General features: G+C 37.3%; 1 protein-coding gene and 1 long non-coding RNA gene across 8 annotated transcripts in view; both read right to left on the bottom strand.

The window, feature by feature from the left end:
• The window catches only part of LOC148190362 (uncharacterized), a 136086-nt gene extending 132014 nt beyond the window's left edge, over window positions 1–4072 (bottom strand). For all 4 annotated transcript variants that reach the window (XR_015776124.1, XR_015776115.1, XR_015776120.1 and 1 more), the window contains exons 1-2: window positions 3887–4072; window positions 3573–3672 (exon numbers count right to left, since the gene is read on the bottom strand). This is a non-coding gene — a long non-coding RNA (uncharacterized LOC148190362). The remainder of the gene's footprint in view (window positions 1–3572; window positions 3673–3886) is intronic.
• A 5962-nt stretch (window positions 4073–10034) lies between these two features.
• LOC121946792 (kinesin-like protein KIF23) lies at window positions 10035–25722 on the bottom strand. Of its 4 annotated transcripts, XM_042491550.2 has the most exons (23): window positions 25632–25722; window positions 23305–23371; window positions 22804–22932; window positions 22265–22370; window positions 21841–21977; window positions 21418–21530; window positions 21109–21282; window positions 20222–20334; window positions 19932–20053; window positions 19648–19750; window positions 19432–19511; window positions 19163–19282; window positions 18762–18921; window positions 17589–17753; window positions 16592–16758; window positions 16255–16428; window positions 15222–15440; window positions 14664–14984; window positions 12232–12465; window positions 11925–12013; window positions 11128–11188; window positions 10837–10877; window positions 10035–10700 (listed from the first exon to the last, which is right to left on the bottom strand). In XM_042491550.2, exons 1-23 carry the CDS (start codon window positions 25643–25645, stop codon window positions 10685–10687), a joined length of 2925 nt encoding a protein of 974 aa, XP_042347484.2. In that variant the 5' UTR covers window positions 25646–25722; the 3' UTR covers window positions 10035–10684. The 4 variants fall into 4 exon arrangements, with proteins under 4 accessions (XP_042347484.2, XP_042347493.2, XP_042347501.2 ...); XM_042491559.2 differs by lacking the exon at window positions 12232–12465; XM_042491567.2 differs by lacking the exon at window positions 14664–14984.
• Between the last annotated feature and the right edge of the window lie 582 nt (window positions 25723–26304).

Below are 26304 nucleotides of genomic sequence, written 5' to 3'. Positions count from 1 at the left end.
CTAATTACACAATTTCCTTGTTGAATTAAGTATGACTAACATTTAATTTCCGTGGTGAGTGACGAGAGCAAGTCACATGAAGCTCTTTAAGCCCCTGTCTGGTGGCTCCCTGTGGCTTTGATAAAACATCATATGGAGCTGAATAACATTTTTTTAGCATTTTAATTTTGATTTATCATTGTTGTAGGCTTACAGTGATTATGTCTTCCAACTGTAAAAATGTGTAGCCTGTACACCATTTTTTTTTTATTTTCTGTCGACCAAAATATGCATCATATGTCTTTGGTCTAGCACCCTTTCCTAAATTTTGGCAAAGCTTAATCGCAGCCGCTCATCTTGAATTAAGAAAAGTCTTGGAGCAAAATAGAGAGTTTAGTAGTGAGTGGACACATTTGTTCGCTTTCTCCTTCGAAGTTGCGAAGTTAAAGTACCAAATGATCATAAATAGCCCGCTGCACAAAGGAGCCACTTTGCATTACTCATTTAGAGATATTAATAGTGTTGATGGGGTAACTTTGACTTAACAGACTGTTACCTTCATTATAAGGCACAAAATGTGAGTCTAGGCAGATTTTTTAATGCCAAAAATGGCTCTTTTGATAGTAAAGGTTAATGACCCCTGGACGACAGTATGATTAAAATGTTCATAGTTAGAGGTTACTCAAAGTGCTTCAAAGATCATTCATCTAAGTTAAAAACCGAAAAGTCAACAGTAATATGAGACATGATGTGGAGCACAATTTTTGCCTAAACTTAACTGCACTAACTGCGGTCTGTGGTATCAAAGCCATTTACGTGGTACACGCACCATCTCCTTCACTACCTTCAAACTATATACGAGACACTTTTTCCAGTGAATGTAATCCAGGCAAACTGTATTCGGCAGCACCATTTAGTAGTCTACTAACATATTTTTCAGGGTTTCATTTTGCTGTCTTTCCCTAAAAAATCCCCAGAAGCTTTTCTGCTACCCACAATAAATGCGTCCCATAATGGTTAGGCCCCAACTGGGCATCATTACTTACAGTTGATACACATTTGATTTACCACCACAAATGTGATGAAACTGTGTTGACATTCACTCAACAAGGTAAGGTCTAAGGCAATAGGTTTGGACCACAGAGGTGCGACCTGAAAATTAAATGGGAAACAAGGGAACTCAGCACAGCTTCAAACCACCATTGTTTACTCTGAACACTCATGTACACACACAAACACACACACACAACGGCTGTACAAACAATGTTTGTTGACTCGGGAGGAGACACAGGAGGTAGGTGGAAAGAGGGGGGGGGTGATGTGTACGAAGGCTCTCATATATTTTCTAAGACAATGGAGGCAGAGGGTGTGATTTACAAAGACTAGGGGGTTAAATCAATATAGTTAATCGTGAAACCATTTTTTTTTTTATTAAGGTCATAAATAAACTATGTTAAAAACACACACACAGTAGCAACTGACATCCATGTCTAACATACTGGCCACATCTATAGATGGTCATATCTACAAACACAACTGTATAAAGCCAAAGATAAAAGAAAAAAGCCCTGGTATGAATGTCCTTTATCAGCACCAAACAATAGAGCACCTATCAGCCACAGCTACCTAATTTGACCTCACCATTGTGTTCATGTGAGACGAAGCTGAAGCACAATACAGAATGACTGACAAGAATTCAAAGGGAAATCTTTTACACCCTACGTGAGCATTCACATCAAAAATAGCCCTGCATTCACCAGCACAGGGGGCTGAACTGCTGTGGGCATGAGACCACAGGTGCCAGTGGGAAAGTGAAATATGATTCAGGAATATAATACTACGACACATAATTTACAAAGTCAATGTTATCATAGCAACAATTGTTTTGATCCAGTGTTGCCATGATTGCAAAGTAAACAGCAGAATTATGCCGTATGCGTGTGCTCTTGCACGCACTTGATTGCTCATCATAGAGGTTTCCAAACTTTCCAGGACCTGTAATAAAATTTCCATGACCATTCACAACGTTTAAGTACAGGGGCAGTAATGAAGTACACTGTGCTCCAAATGTTAATTATCATAATTATAAAATGTAAATAAGCATAACATGTCGATGCATATTCGAGATGCATATATCATGTAAACATCTAAAGAAAATAAATTTGCTGCATTACGTGGAAGGTAATCTACACAACAATTAATTCTATTAAATACAACAAAATTTAATGAGTCTTGCAAAAACTGTCAGTGATTTTCACTATACCATGACTTTTTCAGGCCTGGAAATTGAGATTTAGATTTAGATTTAGATTTAGTTCTTCCATGACCATGGGAACCCTGATAGCAGACATCAACTTGTTTGACAAAGCCCTGTGTCAGCACCCCTGCTATATCAAAGCAGTGTGCTCATTGATATGAATGAGCCGGCCAAGTATTTTTTAAGTGAAATTGTTGCCATACAATTATACAGTGCACCAAGCACATCAAGCATAACCAACACCTAAACATATCTGAATGAGACAGGGCTCCAATCAGAAACCAGAGACATTTGTGTTCCTCTTGAGCTGTTGACATGCACATCTAACAACCTCCTTCATGGACAGTCCGAAAAAAGTTGGTAAAGTTTGTAAAACTATATAATATTGTACAACAATATGCCATTATTGTTATATAATAAAGAACCTCTGTTCTTCAAACTTCAAATTATCTAAAACCGAGGTCAGTTTGACAATGATACGGTATGATATTTTTTTAATCCAACATTACAAATACTGTTTCTAGGTAGAAGACTAATTTCTGGGCCCTTTGCCAAATGCAGACTGCAGTGCCATCTAAAGACAGCTGAATAAGGCAGGAAATAGTTTATAGTATATAGTAAACAGTTTTGTTTACACAGTGTATTTTAGACTTACTGTAGGAGCTGAGATGGAAAAGCCAAGATTAAACAAAAATACACCATCTTGCCAAAATGTATGCCATATGCATGAAAACAGCTAAAGTTATCACAAAAATGAAGAATGAGAAGCGCGTAAAATATGACAAACAGTGATTAAGGGTTAAAGTTTTCTTTCTTTAGACGCCTTTCACATGTAATTAAACCTTTAAATTCTAAACCAGTTGGTTTGATTTCGTTCAGAAACACCAAAAAAAAGGGCAAAGAGCAACTTTCAGTAGATTTAGATTTATTTTTTTAAAGCTTGGGGAAATGTTTAAAGAACCACATATTTCTAATTATCATAAATGCATATGTTGAAATATTTTACAGGAGAATTATAGTTTTTAATCTCTTTTGGTTCCCTGTTTCATTTTTTTATTACTTTCATATGTTTGTTTTTTGTTGTAGTTAAATTAAGCTAATTTTCAGGTAATTTTCATGTACTTGTAACTCATTTCTGGCCAATTTACTCATCATATCTTCCTGAAGTTGCTCATTGCCTTTTTCCCCTTTGTTTTGAAAGCTACTTTGCCCCAGTTTCAAAGGGTTAAGAAGGCCTCGCGACCCCCATGATCCAGAGACGACCCCTAGTAGGTGTCGGGAACCACAGATTGGGAACCAGTTTTCCAGCGCACACTGTATCTGGACTGTAACTCACCTTGTCAGAGGTCTTCAGTGACATCATCACACGGTGGGCAGGTGCCTCCGTCTGCGGATGTTTTTGAGGGTCAGGTGTTGCACAACATTGCTCACTTAGCCTAAAAGTGACAGATAATAATTTCACATGAATTTATCAAACGGCATTGTGTCCTCGTAGCCCTTAGTGACTTTACAGACCATTTGCGCATTAAAAGTCCACGTCTGTAAACCCACACTGCGGGAAACTAAACCGACTAGCTGTTAGCCGAAGCTAGCGTCGGCGTGACGCAGGAGGCTAAACAGTTTACGTCAACGTTACATGAACAAGCTCACCTTTTCTCCGACGGAAACGCGTCATTTCGTGCTTCCGTGCGCATTTTCTCTCTTTCTATCGTGTTCTTTTTACGTAAATTAACATGAATTCAAAGAAAAAGTTGAAAATATTAAATCGCGTCAGCCGTGGTGAGCTTGACAGCAGTCCTACCATGATACGTACAGGTGCACGCATGGACCAGACCATTTGCGTCATACTGGGAGGGGTGGGCGGTGTGAGCTCCTGCTGTCAGGCTGCGTCACCATGGTAACGGCCACGTTTGCGGCCCTCAGTAAATTTAGGATTTGATTTTGTATTCAAGCGAAACCTTCATATACCACGTAATTTTTTTTCTAACGTTAATCTGTACATATCATTAAATTATCCAAGAGATTTCAGTCTTTTTGTGTTGAGAAAAATAGAAGATAATATTTTTTAAAAAAATACTTTGAAATGTGAATTTACAGTGGAAAAAAACACTTCACCAATTTACTCAATACTTCATCAATTGTATTTATTTGTTCATTATTTGTTAAATATCTGCAGAAAAATTATGGGATTTTTTTAAATGGACTTATATGGGCCACTCATTCATAGTCAGTATATGTGGATGGGGGTCAGAAAAAAAGCATATGTTAGCTGCGTACAAAAAATCCCACTTTGAAAAATCAGTATCAGTTTAAGCGTGTGCTATCATGAGAGTATTTTCACTGCTTTACCTTCAGACCTCTCATTTTGACAGAAAGGCCATTAATGGTTTCAGTTCCCTACCTGTGTCAAAGCCACTCCATTTATCTGACTGAACAGAGGAGCTGCTGGTTTACCTCTGTCCTGATCAGTTTGTTATTTTGTGGTGTGACTTTTCACACCATAACACAAACAAAATTACAGACAGGGAAGTATAGATCATCAGCTCCTTTGTTTTGTTGTATTTTGTTTTCTTTTGCTTTGTTTTTTTGTTTTTATTTTCAATGATATAAAGGCAATAACGTTTTGTTTTTGTTTATTCAAAGTATACTTACTTGTGTATTTGAGTGTTATAAGTTATATTAATGAATAAACTCAAAAATATTAAATCACTGTTTTTCTCAATGGAGTCTGGCTTTGAAGATAGTGATAAAAGGCTTAATTTTCCCGTTGGACATCACTGTCTGACATTAAGCTAAAGCATTGAAAATACTCTTACTACAGTGTACACTTAAAGTAATATGGATTTTTTTTTTAAGTGGGACTGTTTTTAAGTGGCAAATTTATTTTTTATTTTTTTATTATCTATTCATTTTTTGCTGTAGATTGCTTAGCTTCCATGTCAAACTCAAACCTGCGTCTCCAAACTTTGAGGTGTGCCAAATGACATCTACTGTATGTTATATAATGACTATGGATTAATACCCGATACAGCCCCCTCCAAAAATCTAAATTATCACTTTAAAGCAGAGCAGGAGCAACATTTTTTGGTGCACAATGCACAATAATGTGTTTCCCATCTGATGGCTTTCTGTCCTACAGTTCAGCCTACACGCATATAATTAACCATATTATTAACGTCAACCGCTTTCATTTTATCCACCAGTGTGACAGAAAGTCTACATGTTGCAAAAAGGCAAATATCACTCACATAAACCAGGTCTGATGTTGCTTTTCACCACATAATGCATATTCAGCCTCTAACACCACAACCTTTACTCAACAGCTTGTTTTTCCACCTTTTTATTTTACTTGTGCATCAACACATCTTTGTGTGTGTACACAGGCAACACAAAACCCACCACACACTGTGTATCCACATCATATTTGTGTCACACCGGAAAGAAAATCATCCTGAAAGCAAAAAGCCTCCAACATCAAATACAGCATTTTGTAATCTCTCATTTTCACACTTGGCAGTACACAAAAAGGTGACTGGTCTAATACAATGTACCAAAGTAAACACAGAGCCTGCGGCGGATAAGAGGAGCCCTGTTTAAGCAGCCATTAGCGAGTGTTTGAGTTAAAGAAGCCATTTAGTAAAGCAGTGCTGTCATGTGGTATTTGCTCCGACACTGCTTAAAGGCTGGCTAGTTAAACAGGCCGGGGAGGAAGGGTCAATATTTTCACAGGCAGGCCTGGAGACATCAGGGTTGAGACTGGCTGTTTCCCACATTCTTACCTCTTCCAACTGGTGCTCAGACTGGTTCGGCCACAAGACAGAACGCACATCCTGTGGTCAGCAAATATCAACACAGGATGAAACTACCAGCTAATATTTGGGGATTTTTCTTTGGTGAGAAGTAATGTGTTAGACTTGTCTAGCTTTTACAGTGGTGTGTTAAAGTCCCTGTTAACACACTGTGAGCCAGGGATTAATGGGTCTATTTATTAAAAACTTGTGTAAATATACAGTGCAATCTACAGTGCAGTATTTTATTTTTAGGTGTTCATGTGTTTCATTTGGTATGCTTTATCATAGAAATACATTGTCTATGCATTGACAGAAAACTGCCCAAAAATTCCAGTTTCTATATCATTTCTTCAGTGTTTATTCCAGCACTCTTTGCACCAATACACCCATGGCATTTAGTGGTGAGGATTGCATATTGCAACCAGCTAAAGCTTCACTTCTAATAACAGAGTTAAACACGGTCAGGGCAGAATTAAAGAATAAATTAAAAATAAAATGAAATAGATTCATGAAAACAGACAAAATGGAAACAGTCAATAACACATTAAAGCAAGTCTATAAAAATGGGTTTTCAGAAGTGATTTTAAAAAATATATAGCTGAACACCTTGTAAAATCTCTCTATAGAAAGTGTTTGACAGGAACTTGATTATTACCAAAAATCTAATAAAAAATCTAATATGAAATTGTCACCCTTCAAAATAAAATGTTCAGGGAGCAGCCTCTAAATATAAAAAAAAACACTCATATTTGATCAGCCAGTTCTAGGACCCTAATTGCCTTCCATAGGCAATTTGCCAAGTGCACATTGCCCATTACCACGCACACTTTTCAGCTTCATTTGCTGTGAAGTGAAAATGCGGCAATTTCAATCTTAGGGAGACATTAATGACAGCTCGTCATCCAGGCAGAAAAGTGGTTCAGCAAATCAGTGACCTCGTCATCCTGGTTGTCCAGGCAGTCACTACGAAACGATACCAACGAGGCAGCAGGGCATCCTGGGAGGCACAAAGCTGTCTGCAGTCAGAGGTATCGAGTCCGCCGCCATAAACTGAAGACTGTCAGACTCATCCTGCTGAGCATTTCAGATCCGGAAAATAGCATAGACACAAAACTATTCTTCTTGAGCTTTTTTTTTTCGCTCTTTAAAACCTGTGGAAATTAACTTGATTTCTGAAAAAATCATGGCAAGAGAATGACAAGCAGCCTAACAATAAATGGCCCAAAAAAGTGCAATAATTTAGTAAAAAGTTACAAGAAAATTGCTTTGAAAATAAGAAAAGAAAAAAAGACAAAGAAAGTGAGAAAACAAAAACAAAAAGAAAATGACCCCACGAAAGCGCCAAAAATATTTTTCTTCTTTCTGTAGCATTATTTATAATGTGATATTAAGAGAATTATAAATACAGTTTTCTGGACATTTTTCCTTCATTTTTTGGATAATATCTAATTAAACCTCCTAACTAAATTCCAGTTGTTTTTCTTCGTCAACTTTTACTAATTTGTTTGCATATTATGGAACATTTCTTGTCAAGTTATTTATTATGTTTTTTTCCATTGCTTTTGAAAGAAGTCAAATCAGTTTCAGGGGGTTAAGTGCTAGTGAAAGGCATCTGAATGCAGTAAAGAAAAATGTTGATCCAGGTGTTAAAGGGTTAATATGCATTAAAATGTATGTGTTTTAACCTGAGAACCTGCAGATGATCCATTAAAAGTCTAAATTAAAAGATAGCATTGCCTCAGAAAAGCTTTAAGGGCTTAAAAACTGTAAACAGCCGAGATAACCAATTAAAACCTTTTAATATATTGTAATTTGCTAATTTATCCATTAAACAAATGTGGACAAAAATCCCCAACTTTGCACCTTAAATCAAAAGATTACGCAGACCTGAAGCACATTTCCTTCAATGTTTTACATTCAGAAATATGTGCTTTCTAACAGTGTTTAGTTCCACCTGCTGTTCACATCGTAAACTACAACATGTGTCTCTGCTGCTGAAAGTGGCCGTTACTGAATCCAGACGGTGAACGTCACACACGTGTTTATGTGTAATACTAATGTATTATGTATTATCTGCATACACTCTGTGCAGCTCCTTTCTACACAAAAATATCAATAAAACCTGCAAACAAATAAACTTTTAAATGTGGAGTATCTGCTTAAAGAGCCTTTGTTGGCAAAATGATGTTTAATTTCCTTTTATTTCCAAAAAAATATATAATAGAGAGAATTAATACACACCGAGAGGTATCGTGAGGTGCTGATCACTGGCAGTAGACTTGAAAGCTGAAAACAAGTGTCGCACACTCTGGCTGCAAACGCATTTCTCTTTTATTTGGATGACATTTCGGCGCTCAGGGCTTCTTCAAGACCATAACTTATTAATTTGCAGGAACAATATCCAGACATCTTTTCCCTTATTTTGTTTGTGAGAGATTCACCAATTTTTTCTTAATTTTGCACATTTCTAAGAGAGAAAAATGTCTGGCTTTCACTGTCCACAAATTTGTTTGTCTAACACAAGGAGCTGGAATTTTTCAATTTTAGGAACATAAAAAATTTGCATGATTATCATGTAATCAAATTTAAATTATATGCATTTGATGAAATAGGTTACAAACATGAGGACTTGCTGCTTTTCCACTGAATTATTCAGATGTATCAATGGATATAAAATTTTCTGCATGAGTACTTTTACTTCTAATACTTAAATACATATTGCTGATTTCACTTACACACTTAAAACTAAGTAACTATTTTAGTGCAGGACTTTTATTAGTAACACAGTATTTTTACAGTGTGGTATTAGTACTTCTACTCAGGCAAAGTAATCTTTCATCTGATATTTGTCTATAACACCGACAGTCTCAAAGCATTTGAAACATGTTGGAATTTTACACAACCAGAGTGTACGCAGCGAGCTCCGGTCCAGGATTTTAGGAGAGGTGAGAAGAGAAATATACAGACTTGCTAGTGTACACTTTTGTTTAGTTTGGTTTGACAGTTCTCACCTGTTGACAGGCCCAAAATGTTGCACAAACGGGCAGAAAGTGTCGACTTGTCGGCAAGGCAAACTGTGTGCTCAGCCTTAAAGTGAGCCTTTGACTTTGGGCTGAGAGGGTCATTGTAGCTCGGACTGAATGTCGGGGGAAACGTGTGTTTGACCCTTTACTTGGAGTTTAGTCTGTTTATATAATTTATTGACAGGAAGTCCGCTTTCCATTAAGATTAATTAAATGTCTTTCCTGTTATTCAGCAACATTTCAGTCCCCATGAATTATTTTATTATATCTTTTTTAAATGTGTTAAATATTTGTAACAGATAGCTTAAATCATAATTTAACTTTCTGAAACCTGAAGGTAATGAATAACTTGGTGAGAAATGCTCCACAAATCGCAACAAATGAGTAGATTTTTAAAAAGATATTTTTAAAAAGCTAGAAGAAAATGTCTTGGGGGAAAAAGCATATTTACAATTTTGGTATATGATTATTATAGTTTTTAAGGACTTTCTCTTTAGGTAATATCCTTCTTTTTACTATATTTCAGGTAATTTTCTTGTACATTTTACTATTTCTTCTTTGGTGGTTATTGCATTCTTCCCATGTTTTTTAAAGAAATGAAGCCAATTTGGGTCAGGTTTTAAAGGGTTAACATAAATACAGAATAATCCAAATGAAAAATACAACTTGAATACATGTTATGGATACATGAGCAAGAGGGTCATAGTTTAAGGTACAAAATTATGACAAAATCCATTATTCATATATTTAAATTGAAATAGCACCTGTTTGCCTTCTTTCTTCTACTCTGATCAAATGTTCCAATACCAATAGTTTATAAATGCGTCAAAACATTGATTAGCTTTAACAAACCCTCATAACTAAGTAAAGGGAAAAAATAACGTCTCCTGAAAATATTCAAGGCCTTTAAATGGAAACTTTAAACCTTTCGGTCTTTAGATTTAGATCGACATAGATCAGATTGAGAAATCATTAAACTGAGAATTGGTGTAGAAATAAATTTAATGCCAGCCAAAAGAGAAGTTTGCTGCACATCTCATAAGAGTTGTTTCAATAACACACAAGTGGAAAGCTCCGTAACACTTATTTACAGCCAGATTGATTTCAGCAAAACCTACTTAGCAGCTCTATATTTACAGGTCTACACATTGTAACTCTGAAGCAACTTTGTTCTGCGCTCTATTTTTGTAATCTGCCTTACAGTCAGTGTAACATCCAATTCATGAATAACCCCTGTAAAAAAACAAAGCAAGCAATGACACTATTAAGTACAAAAAAATAAACATTGTCTGTTGTTCAAAAGCTCAAATATTCTTATCTTTGGGTAGCAGTAAAAAGGCAGTGAAAATGACAAGTAACAAAACATGAAATTTATCAGGGACTATTTAATACGTCCATGTCTTATTCTAGCATTTAAAAAGGAAAAAGCACACTAATAAAGCGAGTTGCAATTGAAATACTCTCCACTGCATTCTACTGAGGATAAATTAGAATTGCACCCTAATTTGCAATACGATCAGTCATTATACAAAAAAATGCCCCGACTCTCCAAAAGATGCATAGTTTCACATGGTGGTCCCCTCACTGTGCATGTCTTCAAGAAGAAAAAAGTTCCTTCATTTTTGTACAACAACTTAAGGCTTTCTGCGCCTGGAAGAAAGAAAACAAAAGAGCACAAACTTTAATGGGCGTCATTTTAAACCCAAGGCGACAGCTTGAATCTTGTCATTTATGTGACATGGCAAACATTACACACACAAACACACACAAGGTTTAATTTGCTTACTTTTGATACCCAAAGCCAGAGCTCGTGCCTGCCACTGGAGCCTGATGGGAAGAAAAGGTAGACACATAAATTAGAGGTAACTGCACATGCATCAAATTATCCACTTCCTACTAAATTAACCATTTTCTCTGAGAAATAACCAGCTAAAGGCCCAATTTAAAAAACATGTAATTATAAATATGGTAATTTTACACTAAAATGACCACAAAGCATGAGCATAGTGTAATTAACAGTCATTTTATTTATTTATTTGTTTTTTTTTTTTTTTTAGTTTAATCATTGAGAGCTTACCCTGTTTTCTATGTCCTCCATCTGAGCTGGTCCTTCTCCAGACCCTGATCTCCTCTTACGACTGAAACGAAAAGGGTTTTTTTGTCAGTTATCTTGACAAAACATATATATATATATATATAAAAAAAAAGATTCACATAACTTTAACTTATGACATAAGATTAATCTAAGACTTCAGAATCTCTGCAGGATTTAACATGAACCTAATATCATTCTACTTGTTCAGTTTCACCAACATTTAATTCAGTTTTAACCTAATTTCTGTATTTTTTTAAACAAGGTTGGTTTGATTACCAAGATACCTAAACTACATATTTTTGCTAGTGTCCCAGTCTATTCCTCTCCCCCTGTGCACAATAAAAACTGTGTAGCGCAGTTTTAACATATATATTAAAATGTTTTAATTGATCCTTCCCTCGTGTTCTCATCCAGAAAAAAAGTTACATTTTAATGTGTTTGAAAGTTCTTGCTGCAAAGACAAAAAGTATGCAGCACCTAAATAATTTTATACTCAAATTCATTCACAAAAATGCACTTGCGGTGTGAGAATATGCGAAAACTGCCTATTGTATGTATCTCATGGTCAGTTATTATATTCATAATTTTTGCACACGTCACACAGCTGCTCCGTTCACGTTAGCGCGTGTAACAAACAGATTGTATTGGAGGACATCCCATGTCAACAGCTGACTCGAAATCTTCAATCAGCCCCCCTTCAAAATATCAAAAGTATCCCTTTATATGTCAAGTTGCACTCCACATGGAAATATCTCAACCTGTAGCAGTAAATACTGTACCTTGATGCTGCTGCGCACTCTTGTTTTAGTGTCTCGATGTCTGTAAACTGCACCGCCTGTCCTCCACCTCTGGTCTTAAACACGTTGCCCTGAGAAAGTTTTTTTTTAAAAAAAAAAACAACACACAAATGTCCGAAAGTAAAAAAAACAGTAAGAAACACACATTACTCACAATTGACAGCAAAAAAACACAAATCAGTGTCCCAGTGATACATAAAACAGGACCCCAACGTGAAATCAAACAGAATTTGATAAAGTCATGCAAAGCATTGAATAATCAGAAGTCTTAAATTAAGCAGATTTTTACCTTGATCAATTTGGTCTCGATCTCCCCGTCGGAGGCAAGCTCTTGATGTCTAAGCACATACTTTTGACATTTCGACAGAGCTTTCTCGTTCGGGGTCGACACCTTGATTGCATTGGGTATGATTGGCTGCATGACAGTGTCTAGGTCCAAATTAGAAGCAGGTTTGTGGTCTACCCATTTCTCCCCACCCGCAGAGTGTGAGCGCCTGTGCGTTGGATGAACCGGAGGGGCCGTCTGGTGATCCCAGTGTGAGAGAGACAAACCAGGTTATTCAGGTGTGACACCAGCAGGAATCACAGAAAGTTTATTGGGTTAGTAGTGCTGGTGGATCACTATGAGGATGTTAACTCGTGTTGAAAATAAATGTGCTACTGGAAGTCTAAGGGGCATGTCCCACTAGAAATGCTGAATTTTTTTTTAATATTCATTTGTTCATTTCAGGTTTTTCCAAATGTAGCTCTCCATATCCCAAACAAACAATGTTCTGGCCTTCCAGTAATACACATTTTCCAAAAGTAACTGAAAACACACTGCTCTGAAAACAGCCAGCCCAGAAGAGTGAATAACATGCAAAGCAGCACAAGAGTGATGTGAAAATGTGTTATGATGACATACAAACGACAGCTGCAACAATATACTGATATAAAGGTATATCGTGGTATGAAAGCTGACTGTTATCATACCGTCTGTATTTACTGTTTATGGTATTTAAAAAATGCAACCAGATGGAGAATCTCACCTGTGTCAAACTTTTCATACATACTCGCACTAAAAAATAAGTTCAATTATAATAAACAGTTTGTTTAAACCAAAAAACAAACTTCTTTTTATTTTTCATTCCTTTTGGGGTCACTGTAACTGAAAATATTAAGAACTGTTTATTACGGCATACCTCGATGCCATGATGTTTTCTGAGATGGTTATTGTACCATAAAAATCTCATAACGTCGCAGCCGCAATGCAACACAATGCAGATGTGGTTCGCAGGTTAAAGACGTATTCAAAAGCAGAGGTGACTGATAAATGGTTTAGCAAATAAGTCAAGAGGGCGTAAGATCGAAACAAACTTGTTACATAAGGTAGCGCTTGAGCTCTTTACCAGAGACAGTTGGCGATGGATTTGGTTATAGTGCACAGTAAATATGCTTCGTTCTTTCAACGTCAGAGTGTGATGTTAACGTGCTAACTGGCTAACAAGCATCTTCAATTCATCCTGTCGGTCTTCTGGTTTCCCTTTTTGAATGACAAATACAGACTACCGCCCTCTGTTGGTGCGTGCCGTTATTTCCTGTCACACAGGCGCAGGACATACATCTAGTTTGGTCATTGGCTGTCGTCTTTGCGGTGTGTTTAATTGTGATAGTCGGCCTTTGTTGCCACTAGTTCTCTGAGGTCAGTTTGGTGTGTCTGGGCCCTTAGACCTGGTCTGAACACACTGAGCAGGTCGATAAGGAACTCCACCATTACTTGGTGTTACTTGGTGTGTTTTCATACTGATTGTTTCATTTCCCTTCATTAATCAGTCTTTTTCTGAACTGCTTGAACAAAATCAGTGACATTAACAGCGAATCGGAAATCTGTAACGATGACAAGAAAAACTGGATTTTTACAGAAAAAAGCAAATCACGAGTCTGGTCCAGACCTTGATAAAAAAAACAAAACAAATAAAGGAGCTGAATATTTTGTGAAGAATCTAAGTATCTCTGTATGGAAATGCAGATTTGAATTTGTCACTTTGGTCCTCACGTGTAGTCAATCCATTTCTAACTCTGGTACTTAAATGTTGTAATTCATCTATACACTCACGTATGCGGGCATTCAGAAACCAGCAACATGTCTTTCAAACCCATAAAGGCATGAAAATGAGCACTAAATGGAACTAGCTGGCCAGATTATTTGTTACAGCAACTGATCAAAGTGGGACACTCAAGATGTTTATGCAAGCTGAGTACGTCAAGTGCCACATTAAATCACTCCAGAAACATGCTGTTTACATTAGTCTTTTAAAATGTGCAATATTGCTGCTGCTGCTAAATGACAGCATTTGCTTTGATAAACAGCTATTTGTGTGTGTTTCAGTCCAATTTTGTCATTTCAAGTGGTCTACTGAAATGCATGACGATATAGTGCAAGGAAAAAAGCAGTTCTCGAGAGCAGTTGGCAACAGGAAGTACTACAAATACTACATACATGACATAACTATTCATAAGGCTTAAGATGCCAGTCAAGAGGATTTATAAGCATGACAGATCAGTCTGCATCTGGATGAGAGAAACACCAGCCTACACAGATGCAGCGCTTCTACTTGATGCAAACAAGCAAAGACTACTGATGACATTACGGGTGCAGATCTACACTGAGGCTTACAGAGAAAAACTAAATACATCCTTAAGGGTATCTAGGCTCTAACACACACAAACACACACACTAACCCTTGTGCCTGCCTCTAGGTCTAGCCCATTGACAAGAGTCGTAGCAGGGACCTCAGAGTCTGCGACCCAGCGCTGGCCTCTCCTGCGGCCCACACTGCTGGTGCTGAGGCATGACGCAGGAGTCCGGCTCCTGCTGTGAGGGGTCCTAGCTTGGCTGCTTGTGTCTACAGGAAATCTGTGCTCCCAGTCAGAGATACAGGAGGCTACAGAGGGAAAGGCTGAGGTGGAGGAGGAGCTGGAGGAGGTGGTGGAAGAGGGATAAGCGTCCTTAACTGCCCTAACATTGGCTCGAGTTGGGTGGGAAGGAGTTTGGCTGAAGTCCTGGAAAGTGATGAGGGAACGGGGCCAAGCATTGTGGATGTTAGGGACGCCAGATGAACACAAATACAACAACAGCGTGACACAGAAAAGAGGATGCTGTGTACGGTAAGCAAATAAATTGTCATGTTGAGGATTATCATAATTAGCAGCATGCAAAATTTCCACGTTAAATAAAGTTTCATGAGAGTGATGAAGTGCACACTGAAGGAACAGGCGGTATTAGAGGAAATAACTTACAGGAAGTGGTGATGGCGAGGCAGACCTCTTCTGGCCAAAGTTGCGATCTCTCTCCCGTGACGGTCTCTCAGGTTTCTCTGGACGCTCAGTTGTAAATGCAATGCTGCCGCCACCGCTGCTGCTGCTCTCTGTCACTATGGCCTTGAGCTGCTTCAACTTCTCATCCTTCACCCACAACTTGTTCTGCATCTCCAGCTGTTTGGCGTTCACTCTCCTCTCCTGTTAGAAAACACCAGCAGGAACCAACTTGAAGAACATCACTCAATTCATACATTCTCTAGAATTATTATCATTATTGTTATTTCATTTCTATATGAATGGAAAACCTAATTTTACTACAACTAAACTGCAGAGTTTTTGCACTCCAGACAGTATGAGAATTCTACATGATGAAGTTTGGAGGAGCGAAAAAAATGTGATAGACGATATCTGACATTTTGTTCTTTCAGAACAAAGCTTTCTGTTTTACATTTTGTGGTACAGTATTAAAAAGAATGCAACATTTTTTTTTAAGATTACACAATATATTGAAGGTCAATAAATTAAAACAACAATAAAATAAACTTGTCAATTTACAAAAATATATTCATTTTAATCTCACGTTTGCACTTTGTTATCTGCATTGAACACAACAAACAAATGATCAGTTGTCATTATCTGCCCTGAAATGTCACATTGGTGCATCTCTGTTCACCCCAAAAGCAAAAATACACATTTTACCTCTTACCTGTAGTGCTATTTTTACAGTCTAGACTGATTTGGTGTGAGTTGCCGAGTGTTGGCGATATTGGCTGTAGAGATGTCTGCCCTCTCTTGAATATAATGGAACCGGATGGCACTCGGCTTGTGGTGCTCACAGCACCAAAAAACTTCTTTTTAAATACTCAACTTCCAAAAATCATGACCCAATTACTTAAGCTAATCTACAGAACTTCTTGTGAGCAATTTCACAATGGAAAATGCAGGAGGAAGCAGAAAGAAGAAATATACAAAACCCCAAAATAGTACAGCTTCTGTAATATATTCCACTTACACACTCCTTTTCCCACTTGAGTTTGGTGTCTGTCATCATGCCCTGCATGCGCTGCTCCATGCGCCTCCTCTCTGACAGCTCTCTGTGCAGACGCTGCTCCCGGGTCTCCAGCTCATGCTGAAGTGAGCGTTTGTCGTGCTCATACATGTCTGTTGTCTTCTGCAGGATATCGATCTGAAGAGGGGGACCAGGAGAGTGAGAAAGCAGTCAAGACATTAAATAAAAGAACCTTTCTCTTGGTGGATTCTCATATTATTACATTTATATCCGATTATAATACTGTAAACCAAATATAGAAAGGAGCAGAGTAAGACAGCTTTCTGGTTGAAGGAGTCACCTTGTATTCCAGCGTTTTGGATTTTTTCTCTAGTCGTTCTAACTCCGCTCTCTGGCCGAGGATGACTTTGTCTTTCTCGCTCAGTCTGCTTCGTTGATCGTGGAGGAACGTCTCCTTTGCATTGAGCTGACTGTCAAACTGCTGCAGCATGGACTTCAGTGAATTGGCTGTGGGAGAACACATTCATGTAAGCTGATCATTCAGCTTTAACGGTTTCTAAATTTTACTTCGAAAGTAACAATAGCGCTCTTTAAAAAATTAAAACACTCCTGCCCACAAAATCCTGTTATCCTAGTTCAGTGACTAACCTCGAGCAGGGGCTCACCTACAACTCCGAATGAGCCAGAGCAGCCTTCCCACAGCTTAAGTTTAAGTAGATTTAAGACTTTTTAATGCCACTTGGCATGAAGTTGAAGACCAATTTTCTAATAACCAAAATTGAAGAACCATTTTATTTTACCCAAATGTTAATTGTAACATAAAACATTTTGTCCAGTAAAAAAGTTAATAATCCACCTCAAATGTTGGAAAACAGCCCTTTTTAGAGTGGAACACAGAGGAAAATGAACATATTATAGTATCATAAAGATATCTATTTGGTTTGCCAAAAAAGTGGAAAATATTGGGCCTGTCTTCTGGACGATTTTGTGTTTCTTAACCTGCATTCAGATTCTACCACTTGGATTCCCATCATTACAAGTTTAAGAAAAGGAATTTGTTAAATTATTTAAGAAAAAAATAGATGCTACAAAATATTTTCAGATTTCACATCAGAAAAAAGATTCATGAAATCCTACTTTCCATGTCTGAGCATTTTTAAGACATTTGAAAGATTAATTTAAGTCAATTTAATACCTATTAAAGCCTTATTTTTAGATTAATGAGTTTTATTGCTGAACTCAAAAAAATCGTTCAGTCATTTCTGTCTAAAATGATCCATGTAGCTGGTTCTCTATAACCCAGATAATTTTTGATGGTGTGCAAAAATGGCCCGTACCAGTTTTGTTGAACTGCTCTGTCATCATCTGACGGACACGATGCCTCCTCTCCAGCACCTCAATGAGGCGGGGCAGCGTCTGATCATCAGCCGGGTCCACCAGCTCACAGCGAGGCATCGCAGGAAGGCTTTCCATGAGCTGACTCAGCAGAGCTGGATCATCCACTGTGTGAATAAGGACAAGTCGTGGAAAAGTAAATAAAACGGTTTCATTTCTGAAATGCAGGAACAGACATCAGACTTGGGTTTGATGCTTTTCAAGACCTTTTCAAGATTTAGAAGAAGATTTTTTTAAACAACATTAAGACAGATTTTTTGACAAATCCTCTTTTTCACGTTCAAGTATTGATGGTTAAGTCTAAAGGTTGGCAGAATATGTACGTGGTCCTGCGCAGGGGTAGATTTTATATAGAATAGTGGTGACTGGAGTGAGTTAGATTAATCAAGTTATTTTCCACAGATAAAGTGCAGGTATAAGTAAAAGGACAATATTAGGGTTCAGAGGTAGGTTTAAAGATTTGTTACATCATGACAAAAATAAATTAAAAGATTAATAAATGAAATTTGAGAGAATGTTTACGGCAATCAGCACTTCACTTGAGCCTTTTTAACCCTTTGAAGCCTGAAGAATTGTTTTAATTTCTTTAAAAAACAGAGAGGGGAGGCAACAGGCTACTTAACAAGACATGACCCCAGAATAAGCAGAACTATTTGTAAAAAGTTACAAGAAAACTAAATAAATATAAAGCAAAAAAAAAAAAGAGTCAAAAACAAACAGGTCAATTATCTAGAAAAGTGCTGAAAATTATATAAAAAAATATGTATGTTTATTTTATGTATTTTATGATGTTTTTCCCGCAACATAATTTCAAATATTCAATTATTATTATTATCATAAATATAGTTTTCTGAACATTTTTCCCTATTTTTTGATAATTTTCTTATAGTCCTTCCCTCTTTTTTAAACAGGTTTTTAAGTTAAGTTTCATGCATTTGTGGGTCATTTCTTGCTAGATTATTCATTGCCTTTTTTCCTTAGGTTTTCAAAGAAATTAAACCAATTTTCTCAGTTTTGAAAGGGTCACACAGCTTGTAAAAGATGCCTAAAAGAAAACTGGTGTCGATTCAGGTTTCAAACAGTTAATCCTCTTAACAAATTTAAGGGCGATTTACCGGCATTACTGGGACCTCCTCGCTCTTCCAGGCGACGTGACAGCTCATCTTTGAAGGCGCGGTTTCTGTGTCTGCGTCCTGCTGCGAGGCCACAGATTGGTCGGTCAACTGGCCGTGCCACCTCGACCTCCTGGGTCATCTCTGCAAAGCGCATCACCAGCTGCAGCACACACAACAGAAGGCCATTAGAAATACACTCCCTTATTTCAAGAAAATTATCTGAAAATTAACAAAAATACCAAGTAGTTTGTAGTTTAATTGTAGATTGATGGCAAACCAGCCAGCAGTTGAGATGATAGTTCAGACATTTACAAGGACAACATGATAATATTCGGGGAAAACACTTGAAATAAAATAGACAAGATTTTACCCTAACACCATTCTGCAACACAATCTCTTACCGTCGTCTCGTCATAATCATCAGCCTTTGGGTTGACGCACACAATCATCCTCACTTTTCCTTCTCCATCAAAGTAGTTTTTAAACAGATGTGTAACTTTAGAGTCCCTGTAAGGCACCATCTGGAAGCAAATAAAGGCTCTGTGAAACTGCACTAACTGGATAATTACCAACAATAACAACAAAGATGAATAATATTACTCTGCATAGAAATTAAATTACAGCTCAATAAAACGATGATACAACGGTGAACAGATGACAAAATACCAACCTTATTGGTTCCACACATCTGGTTTTCACGCAGGACTTCCATACAAGTGCGCAGTGTCATCAAGGACTGGTTAATATTACCTGTAATCAAAGACATTGCTGAAGACGTTCAGTGCACAAACATTAAGACTAAATACACCGAAATGACCTCACAACGTCTGCAGGTCCAAACACACTCCTCTGTGTGACTTCAGACAGAGGCCCACAGTAAGCTGACCTGCTTCACGGAGACGGTTTCCCTCCGCTCTGGTTCTGCTGGTGCGCTCACTGCCCGCCAGGTCAACCAGACACAGCTGACTCACATTCACCTGGTTTTTGTCCTAAAATTCAATAACGAGCTGTTAGCATCAACCAAACATCAGCTGGAATCCTTTGTGACACAAAATGTGAGTGTGTTTGTCTTGTTCTCTGTCACAGCCTGATATCTTAAATTGAATTTCAGAAAAGATGCTAAAAAAATAAGAATAAAAATCAATATGTAACTTTGGAACTGAACTTCACCTGCAGAATATGGTCCCCATCAGCATCCAGAGGAGCCTGGGCCAACTTTACTGTGAACACGCTGTGGGAGCGACTGGATTCACGGTTAAGTTCAGTGTTGGCTATCCTCCTTTTCTTTTGTCCTGGAGACACAGCAGAAAATCATAAACACAGAGTGTGACATTAACATCTTCACTAACAGCACATTAAGATTTGTTTCTTCTCTGTGCTCCTTTTTACTCGTTGAATGTGTATTAGAGTCGTTTTGAGTGTAAATCAAGTTTTAGATGATACTCGGGGTTGACACTCACCCTTCCAAAAGACTTCAAAAGCCTCCTCTGTAGATTTGACTTCAACTTCTGTGCAGCCGGCCACGTACATGTTGTGATTCTGATCTTCACGGAGAATCTTAGATTGAGGCGGTCTGAAAAGTTAATGAAAAGAATCAATGTAAATGTTGCTAAGACGATGATGTACGTCTTAAGTGGGACAAGCAGCAAAGACTAAAATGATGTTAGTGTCAAAGTTAAAATAACACACAATCTAAGTGGAGACACACAGACATATTCATGGGTACAGACACATGCACAAAAAGCTTGAGCCATTCAGGGAGGTTTATGGGTTTCCACAGTAACAGCAGGGAGCCAATCCTTCAAGCCACCAAACTGACACACAGCTAGAAAGCTTCACCTACGCTATGGGCAGGGATCTGGATTAATGGGATGGAAATGCACTTATGACCTACACGACAGCAGCTACAGCCAAGTTACTGCTACGAATAAACAGAGTATTGTGTCATGTGCTTTCACCGCCAACGTACATGAACTCATTGTTCCGTACAGGCGTGCCTCCAGCGAGCCACCTACCAAAAACAGGATTTTTAAAAATGCATCTTGTCAAAACAAAATAAGTGTCTCAATGAACTTATTCATCACATACAAGGGACACAGTGAAAATGGCTGTGATGCAGACTTGCGTCGTTGAACAACTACAAGAAAAACATTGGTCGGCACATTAGTTGCATGTGGCGTGTAACTACGTGGGTGCAGTTGGAGTGACTCAATATTTGATGACACAGAGCCATCTCATACATACAATTCAACAAAAACAATCTAGATACAAATACGCTTTGCACAAACCATTCTTTAACATGACATTGTGTTTGAAAAGCAAACGCAGATTTGAAATGCGGTCTTACTTTGGTCTGATTGGGTCAAACGGAGCATCTTCGAGGAGATCATAGATGTAGTTGTTGTAGATTTCGATGTAGGACACAAAAACACTGTAACAACAGTCTTCATCCACATTCTCAGATTTACACGCCTCTTCTGAGCTGATCATATCTGCAAACTCTGGGTCAGCAACCCTCTGCCTGAAAACAGAGAAAAGCAACATCATTAGCAGAAGAACAAGTACTTTAAATTAAGTTCTCTTTAATTTCATCAGTACTTGTCACACCATGAACAGCAGAGAAAGTAAAAAGTGAAGTGAGGTTACTTATAGTTACCTGGCAGACGGCGTTTTGGGCACAGACTGCTGACTGTCTCGCTTCTGTCTCTCCAGGAGAGCATCAACTTGACCCTGGATCTCCATGCCATTTTTATCATCTGTTTTAAACACCTGATGCAGATTTAAGACATATCACGTAAATGTCATATAAAACGGCTATTATAGTTAACGAAAACTTAAGTGAAAACTAAAACTGTGTGTGAAAAAAACCATTTAAGGTAACTGAAATATAAAATTAAAACTAGACTTCTGAAACTATTGATTTGATTGATTTTAAACAATAAAAACTAAACTGAAACAAGCAAATCCACTCTGGAAACTAAACTGGACTGACAACAAAAATGATCAAAAATAAAAAGTAATGAAAAATACAAAAATAAGACCAACTATGCAGAATATGAATGAAAAAAAAAAGTCTTACAAATCTCTTGGCCTGAAAGGGGCCAATGCTGTTGAAGAGCATGTCCAGAGAGCGGGGCAGGAGTCCACCTTCCCCAGGCGAGCCGGTCATGGTGAAGGTCTTACCACTTCCAGTAACACCGTACGTAAACAGCAGACCTAAAAACACAAAGTATCACAATTTCATAAACTCTTTTCATATCACTGGGGTGGATGGTGTTGGTGATATATATTATGTTGGTCAGATGAAAAACTTGTTGTGTGATTATAAGTTAAGTAACAGCCAATTAGACTTCAGTAATTAATCATTTATCAAAATTGTTTTCAACTGATTTTGTCTGTTTATCCACGAATCCTTTCAGCACTGGTGAGGATACGTGGTCAGTTTATGGGATTGTGCCCAGTGCACATCATTCATGAAATGTCTCAAAAAAACCTGAACTTACCATTCTTACAATGAATCAGGTCCTCTATCAGAGGCTTGGCAACATCCTCAAACAGCTCCATTTGAGTGGTATTTATACCAAACACTTTTTTGAAGGAGTACTGTGTCTAAAAGACAAACAGAAACCAAACATACAGAACATTTAAATCAACATGTAATAAACCAGTTAGTGTCCAAGAAAGTTTCCTGAATCTACTGAATACAACTATGACAAAAAACACTTTTATGGATTTTCTGTGTGATTTTCTTTGCTAAATGAAAACAAATATAAAACCAAATCATTAACTTCTTATACAGTCGATGGTAAAACCCTTGGGGTCATTTGACAATGTGTAACTAAGTACAAATCAGATATTTGTCAAGTTAAATTGGAACGTATCACTGATGGCATCTTTTTTATCACTTTATCACTTTATCTGTTAATATAGATAATATCTCTTAACTGCGATAACAGGACAGACAAAAAGCATGTAGTACGTGGTCAGTTTGTTTTACACACTCAGGTGACTTGACAAGCAGAGAGGGCCGCAACACACTTACCTCTTTGTATTCCCCATTGCGGTTGGCTTTAAGGCCATCAGGAGCATGAAGCTGAATCGTGGTGCTGCTGATCATCTCAATGCAACATTCCTCATCTTCTGCTCCAAGTGGACGTATACGGCAGTATACCTGAGAAGATACATTAATGGATGATATATGTATATATCAATAGATGAATAGATGAGGCTTTACGGGATGGAGCCATCAACTAGAACTACATTCAGAAAAACCTAATTTCAACACATTATCTTGAAGATCACAAGCTATGATGTCCGTCATAAATTCTATGTTAGAAGATTAAAGCAAACGTTTCCTGACGCAAACTCACAAGTTTGGCATTTTGTGTTGTAAGAATCACTAGATTAGTACAATGCAAATTCTGATTTTAGGTGGATTTTCTATTAATTTCTATTGAGGGCATATTTGAGGAAACAAGCTGCCTTATGACTGCGGTATGATATTGTTTCAGTTTCAGGAATAACAAAGTAAGTGTTTACTTACTCCCACGGGGTCTTTATCTATGTTGGATGCCTTTTTGGGGCCAGGCCTCCGAGGAGTCTTCCCTTTACTGCAAGTGATAAAAGAGTTAGAGAATCAATGTCAAACACAGAAAATAATGTATGCTATATTCAGTATATTACACACATAACTAATTAAAAATCCAGATAACACCCCCAAGTAGCTAACACTACATGGCCAAAAGTTTGTAGACACCTGAACAATACCTGGGGCTCACACTCTAAGGTTCAGTTCATCCCCAAACTCAGAAAAATATACATTTTTTTATGGCTTAGGCTATGGCTTAGTCTCACCAATCATTTTCGAATTCACAATGAAAATTCAGACCTAGATACTTTTGTGTGTGATTAGAATGTAAATATGGTGCCAGAGTGCATCAAAAAAGCATCACAACAGAGCTCGTTTGTAAAAACAAAAAAAAACAAAACAAAACAAAAAAAAAAGTACCATGGGGGATCCCCTAGGCCTCTGCTGAGGGGCCCCCATATGTCCTAAAATCTGAGAAATGGCCATGAATGTAGTGTAGTAGGCTGCATCGACTGGTATTGCCTCTCGGCAAAAATGAGTGAGGACAGCAAACACACAAAAGGTTAAAAACAGGAAATTAATTTATAATGTCTACTGATATATACTATTAATGTTTATTTATTAACTGGCCCCTGACCTCTTGTCATATTGCAAAGGTGGCCCCAAAAGCAAGTTTGTATCCCTGCACTATGGTCTTGAGGGGCCAAGGTCAAACCTTGAACCTACACCTAAACTTTATTTGTGTAACGTTACATGTATGTGGAGGTCAAGACCATCTGCATACTTTAGCCATACACTGAAATACTAATATTCACTGTAATATATGCCTAATATTGAGGGTTCCTACAGCCAAAGGAAAGTAAGATTAAAGACTTGTTAGACCTTTTTAATGCCACTCAGAATGCCATTTAAGGCTAATTTTAGAGAATCCAAGACTGAAGAAAAATAAAACATGAACTGACATCAGTTAGTTTGGATTAGGGTCTATTTTGCTGAAATATTTACTGCAGCATAAAACATGACATTTGAAAAGTTAGATGATCTGCAAGAAAAGTTGAAAACAATGAATATATTCTTCCCTACTGAAAACAAAAAAATACATTGTTCAATTATTTTATTTGTTCTGATGTTGTAAATGTATATGAGTGTTGTTGGTTCCTCTATCAGGATCTGCGTGACATTAAATTTGGTAAATCATTTTTTGAAAAATGCTGTAAAACTCCAAATACAAGTCTTGTCCCAATTAGATGCCCAGTCTATTACTGGCCCCAGTTTTGCTACACATTTTGACAAATGAAGACCTGAAGACCATGCAGTTCATTTTTATAGAAGTTCTTTGGATGTATAAAACCAGTTTTTGGCTATCCATTGGAGCTTACTGAGCTGCTGAGATTAGGCATTAAAAAATAACAGTTTAAACTTTTGTCAGTATGGACATGCTACACACACGGACAGCTTGGTAAGACTCTACAAAACAGGTCATTTTACTGAAACCATGAGCACCAAAGAAGAAGTAAAACCGACAGAGTAAACAATAGAGATGAAAAAAGGCTTAAATAAACAATTTCGTTTTACTTGCATCTTTGCTGAGCAACAGTTTTGTAATAAAGGAATTAAAAGCTGGTCCCATATAGACGCCTGTCCCAAATATAAACCTGTTGACTTCAGTGGTTGAAGCAAATAATAGCCTGGGCTAGTAATTAACGTTTTACGGCACATATTGCCAATTAATTTGAATTTTTACTATGAAACATCAGAGAAAAAGTACCAATAATAATACCAATAAAGACCCTTTTTATAGATTAATGAACTGAATGCCTTTTAAGATTTTGTAAGGATCCTGTAATATACTCTGTCGCTTCATTTCTTTATCAGTGACGCTAACTAGCCAAATTAGCACAGGTGTCGCTTGTTGCTAACGGCATTTCACAGGTGATGGTAAATAAAAAAAAACATGAACTAAATACATGAGATCGACATATTTATTTAAATTACCATATTAATATTAAGATAACAGAAAGTCGACTACGTTTTTCACAGAGATACTACGTGAATACGTGACAGACTGGCTGTAGTGTCAGTTGAAAGGTGAGCTCATAAACTGACAGTCAGCTAGCGTCAACCGGCTAACAGCTATGCTAACGTTACGAAGCTAATGCTAACTCTACGGAACAAACGCTGCTAGGTTACGTTAGTTATCTCGTTCGTTTCGCTACCCATTTGTGTAGTTGTAGACTTTTAGCCGTTTCTTGAGTTAAACGTAAAAAGGTGGTTATACTCACTTTTGTCTGTGCATTGTTTGTGTTGTTTAACTCCCCTGAACACAGAGCGCCTCTTCACGATTTCAAAAATTCCCTCTGTGACACGGTTTTCCGATCGGCTGATATTTCAACCAATCACAGAGCAGACACGGAGGCCAGCAGCGGAAGTCCCGCCTCCAGCTAGTAGTAGAAGTAGTAATAATAATAGTAATAATAATGATAATAATCATAATAATAATAGAAGAAGAAGAAGAAGAATACATTTTATTTATTTATTTTATTTATTTAAAAAAGCAACACACACACACACACACACACAAAGACAGCAAGATTAGACAATTAAAAAAGTCAAAGTAAAAATTACAGTAAAAATAAGAGATATAAAATAATAATTATAAGAATTACATTAATTAAAAGCTGGACTATTTTTCAGTTTTCAGTTGTCGTTTAAAAATTTTCACATTAGCTCAGAATAATTTATTTGTACCCAGTATGTTAAGATTTTTGTTTTGTTTTATTTTATTTTAGTACCTTTTCTCCCTTTGTTTTTTTAACATTACATTTCCATTCAAAGCTTACTCTTAAAAGCACTTTCTTTACAATGACCTTTCAATCTTGTAAGATGTTTGCATTTGTTTTCTATATTACTGTTTGCTGTGGCAATTTTTTTTTGTACTTCCCTGTACTTATTATT

Source organism: Plectropomus leopardus, chromosome 1 (assembly GCF_026936395.1).
Source record: "Plectropomus leopardus strain MGB_pleo_1.0 chromosome 1, ASM2693639v1, whole genome shotgun sequence".
Taxonomy (NCBI): domain Eukaryota; kingdom Metazoa; phylum Chordata; class Actinopteri; order Perciformes; family Serranidae; genus Plectropomus; species Plectropomus leopardus.
The sequence above is the reverse complement of the archived record's forward strand: the minus strand, read 5'-3'. Positions and strand labels throughout refer to the sequence as shown.